Here is a 5,704-nt window from a genome sequence, read left to right as displayed (position 1 = left end):
CCCTCCAGACCTGCTAAGGCCCTGATTCTGCAAGAATGTGACTTTGTGATATGATCAGCCTAAGGGATATTGTAGAGTGTCTCAGGCTGTGATGATTTAGGGCCTGATCTCCGTGCTTAATAAGCCTCTTACAGTCACAAACTTTCACAGATACAGTGTGGCTCCTGTGTTTTCTAAAAGCCTTTTATCTCTGCTGCTGTAAAAGTCTATTTTCTCCATGAACCATTAGGACAATACTCTAGCCCTGGAAATGTCTACTTCAACCATCTAACCCCAGCAAAGGGTTTATTAATTTATGACATTTTTTTGCTAATACATCATGTATTATGACAACCAATCATAATAACAAAATAGGTGTGACTGTTGATGTGATGCTGTGTGATCATGTTTTAAGAACTCTCCCTTACCTGACCATATTGATGCTCTCCAAAGGTACAAGACTGCATTGCCAGAAATTTTCCCTAGCAAAGGAAAAGTGCTTCTTCTACTTTCTCCTAGTTTCAGTGTGTTGTCCCTAAATTTTGTGGCCCTATTTATCATTTTTAATTTGTCCCTTTACACCACATCAGAATGATCTCCAACTGCTATACACTAATGTCAGCAAAGCCACAATGCATAGAAGTAGCATATGTAGTATGATTTTTTCTGCCCTCAAAATTCCTGTGCTTAAGTCCTCCCTCACAATACATGAAGCTAACAAAATTTTTGTGAAATACAGTTGAGCTTTAGTTTGTATATTTTTACAAAGAAAAGTTTAAATGTCTCCAAGACTATTGTACTGCCGAAGTTGTAACACGAGCAGCAATATTAGGGCCAAGGAAGAAAACGGCATCACAATAGTTAATTTGCTTGTGTGACACAAGTGATTCAGTGTCACTAATCCCACACTACTAATATTCTTTTAATATAGGGTAACTGAACTGAGATCGTTGTCTTTAGAGCTTGGTTAGTTCTTTACTGCACCATGTGGATACAAGTACTGAATGTGTAACACAGTAAAGAAAGAGTAAATACTGGGTAAACAATAGCCATGAACATAGTGTCATCTAGACATCTCTAAAAAGCAACAGAAGCAAACTGACAGAAGTATTCTAGGACAGATATTTAGTACAACTTGAGAAACAGAAAGGAAACCATCACTTTATGATATAAAATCACATACCCTAGAACCACTGGCAAGATCAGGAATAGCGACAAATTCATATATTCCAAAGTCATCCAAAGCACTTTCATGTCCTAAAGTTAGAACCGACAAACATGAAAAAAAGGTATTGCGATGTCATATGAACCTGGAAAATGATGACTGGCAAGGTAATTTGGCCTAATTTTTAAAACAGCTGAATATTGATTGTTTGATCTTTAAACCACTTCCCAGCCAAGCTCCTAAGCTGGTGTGGAGCGAGGCAGGGCAGCTGCACAGTCAGTGTGCACAGTGCTTGGCTACTTCCAACACCATGGACCAAGTGAGGGGTCTCTTGCTAACCTCAGTAACAGTTTTGGTATAGCCATTGGGAGTCTTTTTGCTGGAAGGCTAAACAGACCCATTTACTTTCAATTCCCATAGAAAAGAGGCCCTGTCCATAAGCTCAGCACATCTACACCGTAGTGAGGCAGTACCACCTAAATCTTGTAAAATGCTGAGAATAAAATAATGGAACATGCTACTAATAGGTGCCACATTACTAAACCAGTTGAAAAATTGTAACTAAGACTTCATATACAATTTGTATTTAGGATGGGAGTCTCCTTCTCTACCCTCCCACTGTCCAGGAGATCTGAGGCTCTTAGTTGTCTCTTGGGCATCACCCATAGCAAATGCTGCAGCACTAAAGACAGTGCTGAGATTCTCTCCTCCAATACTACTTGCTGGGGTGAAGGACTCTCAAGTGACTTTTTCTTACTTTCCTAAGCTTCATATACTTCTCTATACTCTCACATGTAACAGTTTATGGCCTTCTCTGATGTTTTGGTAGAAAGGGATGGGAATAAAATTGCTACTCTTCCAAAGGACGGCCAGCCTCTGCTGCCCAGGATGATGTGGGAAAGATTGTGGATGGAAAAGAGGCAGAGACAAAAACTCCCTGGGTCCTGATGACATGGAGAAATGCAGTACAAAATGTGGTAGAGCATAAAATATATTACTATAATGTCATATTATCTCTTGATTTTGGTACTGATTGGTGCCACAAACATTTAGAAGTGTGACCCTCCTCACTGCTATACCATAATTCTTCATATTGCTTAGAACAGCAGAATACAGGTGATTCTAAACCCAGAATACTAGGATTAACAGCTAGAATTCAAGCCAACAGGGTACAGAATGCTGTGAACTCCAGGCATGACCTAAATACATGCTGACCTGTTGTCATTCTGGTTTTATCTTAAGTAAGCTAACATAGAGGTAGGTGTGCAACTCACACTTCCCTTCCTTCTTTCTTTTTGTAGGAGGAGATGCTAATTTTTTGCAAGAATGGATTTTCACTTTATGCTCACATTTCTTGTATCAGCATTACCTGAAAATGTCTGTGCCTTTCTGTAATCAGCCTCTGGCCTAGAAAACATAGACATGTTTTTCAGTTTGATATCATAAACCAAAGAAAGAAAATTAATATGATAAAATGTGATTCTCTTGATGGAAAGGAATTCAAGACCTAAGAATGATTTATTTTTGTACCTGCTCTGCAGCTTCTGTTGTATCACTGAAAAGAAGAAAAAAAAGAAAAATCATTCTTTTTGCTCTGATGGTCCAAAAGAAGAGCTGGAGAGTGTGCTTAACTTTTACATACCTTTATGTGGCTGATATCTTTTCCATATGAATAAAAAGGCCATAGCTAGGATCAAAAATAATGAAATACCCGTTATTACTGCAAGAGATGACAAAGATTTTCCTTTCTGGGCCAGCTTTTCCAATCCTGTGACAAAGAAGATAAGTACCGTATTTAGTCTCTTGTTCTGTATAATGTGCTATTAGGACAGTTGAAATTCATCTGTAGCTAAAACCTCCACAGAGATACAAAATAGATAAAAAATGTGCATTCTTGTGAATTGTTAATATTTTTTCCTCCACAAATCTCCTGTACTGGAAAAGTAGTGATATGCATATCAGAAATGAGTTCAGAACAGATTGGTGCCTAGAGTTAAATGAAGGTCAGTAAAAGTGCTGAGAGGGAACACCCATGGACTCCACACACGATTCAATGTGAATTCTACTGGAGACCTTTATTATTGGTTACATGATCACTTATATACTCTTAAGCTGCTAACACACACACACACACACATAAACAACTCTTCATTGGTTAAAAGCTACTGTTCACACGCCTGGTTACAATACTTGGTTGGATAAATCCCCCTGTTCATGAGCCATTCTTTTTACTTCTGACTAGTTACATAAGAAGTTTCTTATCTTGTTTTTCTTGCATTCTTTCTCACTCAAAATCAGAGCTTAATTGCCCAAGGCCAAAGCCGCTTGCAGTTTCAGCTCTTAAAGAGTAATCCACAAATTACAGCATCACAAAAAATAGATTAATATTCCAGTTTTAGGCATAGAGATACCAGACTACCAAGAAATTGGGTGACAACTAGGTGAGAAGTTTTTGCCAGATGGGAAGGAAATCCTCCTAGCTGTAGGAACTGTGGAGCAGGAGGGGATAACTCAACTAATTTATTTTTCCTAAAGATTTTCAGATCACTGGCAGTCTGGTTGTTTATCAAATCCTATCAGAAGACAATAAATTATTTTTGTCTTCATGTCTAAATATATCCAAAGTATTTATTTCCTTTGCTCAAATCTTTTGCTGAGATGTGCATTAGCAGCAGTTTTCCAGCAGGATTTACTGGCAAAGCACAAACCCAACATGTACAAAACTATGTTGAAAATATTTGCATAGAATTTGCAAAGACAAGAATGTGTAAGTCAGGAAATGCTAGATATAGTTGCTTGTGCACCATTAATTTCCCCTTCTTTCTCTAAATTGTGCAGAATTAATTTAATTAAAGGTCATATCACAATCCCTACAGGTAAATTCATGCTGCATATTTGTCAGTGCCAGCTTTACGAGTACAATTCAAATGTGTATTATTCACCTGTATGTGTTTGCAGTACATCTATGAACTGCTGTGCAGACAGAGACAGTGTTACATCTACTTAAACTTTCATGTAATTCACTGGCATTGTACCAGCTGCGTGTGCAGCAGTTATCAGAAAGATTAAATATGTGGATTTCAAACCAGATGAATCCCAAAGATATGGGAAAATAAATCACTACAATTTCATCAATTTTCTTTCATATTCCTTCAATGTACTGATTTCCTCAGAAAAAAAAAAAAAACCCAAACAAAACAACCCTAAAAAACCCAACAAATGCTGGAGAATCAGCTGAGTCCTTAAAATTGCTCTTTAAAATGGATAATTTAAAATTTAGATTCAATAAATATTATCTTCACAGGCATAGCGGTGCAGAAAATAAAGATGTGCTCTTTACATGCATTCAACACGCTCAAGTTGACTCAGCTTGGGAACTGAGCACTGACTTGTGTACATAATGAGATACATCCCTTCATTTTAAAATCTAACTAGCTTTGGCTAAAACTAGGTAACAACTTAGTGCGATGACTGATAAAGTTGTAACTTATTGATATAATTGTTTTCTTGATGATTTTTAGCACTAATTAGGCAGATATTTATTAGTGCCATATAGGCATGTGGAAGTTGTGTAAGGTCTTCTGAAACACTAAAGTTCCAGTTGCTGCTGAAAATGGGGGTTCCTAGTATTTTCGAGAGGTGCAGTCCAGACTCTATATCTAGGATTATGGGGACAGGGAGAAGAGATATGGAATAACATTCATAGTCTTGGCTTATGATGTTTAATCAGTTCCAACCAGAATTTAGCCTGAGTAGAACCTCTGAGGTTTAGCCTTGTGTGTGAATTCATACTTCTTAGAGTCAATCAGTGCTGTGTTGCAAAGCGTAGGCTCAACATCTAGATTTAGTGCCACCTGAATAAATACTTATCAAGAAGAAAATGGCTATGGAGGGAAAAACGGATATTTTTAATTTTTTAAATACACAGTATAAAATGTTTTTAAAAGCTTTATTTAGGCAAAAAATTTGTAATTAGCAAATGTATGTATTTAAGTGCAAATTAACATGAAGCTGTGCTGTTTCCCCTTCTTTTTGGCCTTTGAAAGGAAATCTCAGCTGAATTTCTTAATGCTTATTGATGAATGTCATACCTTACATGAACTTCCTGGAGAAATGTCATGTTTATTTCTAACACATAACTCTGGTTGCATTTTTTTTCACCACTAACCACAATGTTTAGTTATAAAATGCAGTATTTCCACTGTAAAACTGCAATCCATCTTCCTTCCAGCATACTGAAAGCTGTGGATTTGTGATGAATCTGTAAGTCAGCCTGAACAATGGACATCTGCTTTCCTTGTTTACCTGACTAACAAACGGCTGAGCTCCTTATTCTGCGTAAGCAAAATTGCTTTGTTAAAGTTTCTAAAAGGCAAGCTCGTCTATCTTGTTGAACATTAATAATTTATGTTCCTTATCTGAAAATACTTGTATTGATCTGTATTAATAAGAGATATCGGACTTCCTCAATATCTTCTATATTATATATACTATATACTTCTGGAGATTTGCTGAAAAACTGCTCGGTTTCTGTTTAAGGCAATCTGATACAGGAACTGA

The 5,704-nt window shown here is 37.0% G+C and overlaps 1 protein-coding gene across 1 annotated transcript in view; it reads right to left on the bottom strand.

Moving 5' to 3' along the window:
* HEPACAM2 (HEPACAM family member 2) overlaps nucleotides 1-5,704 on the bottom strand; it is a 21,012-nt gene that overhangs the window by 843 nt on the left and 14,465 nt on the right. The window contains exons 5-8 of the mRNA XM_010171707.1: nucleotides 2,787-2,912; nucleotides 2,675-2,699; nucleotides 2,514-2,551; nucleotides 1,163-1,236 (exon numbers count right to left, since the gene is read on the bottom strand). Coding sequence (XP_010170009.1) covers nucleotides 1,163-1,236; nucleotides 2,514-2,551; nucleotides 2,675-2,699; nucleotides 2,787-2,912 — 263 coding nt within the window. The remainder of the gene's footprint in view (nucleotides 1-1,162; nucleotides 1,237-2,513; nucleotides 2,552-2,674; nucleotides 2,700-2,786; nucleotides 2,913-5,704) is intronic.

This window comes from Antrostomus carolinensis, unplaced genomic scaffold, assembly GCF_000700745.2.
Source record: "Antrostomus carolinensis isolate BGI_N321 unplaced genomic scaffold, ASM70074v2 scaffold16247, whole genome shotgun sequence".
Lineage (NCBI taxonomy): Eukaryota > Metazoa > Chordata > Aves > Caprimulgiformes > Caprimulgidae > Antrostomus > Antrostomus carolinensis.
Note: the sequence above shows the minus strand (reverse complement) of the source record. Positions and strands in the feature narration are given on the sequence as shown.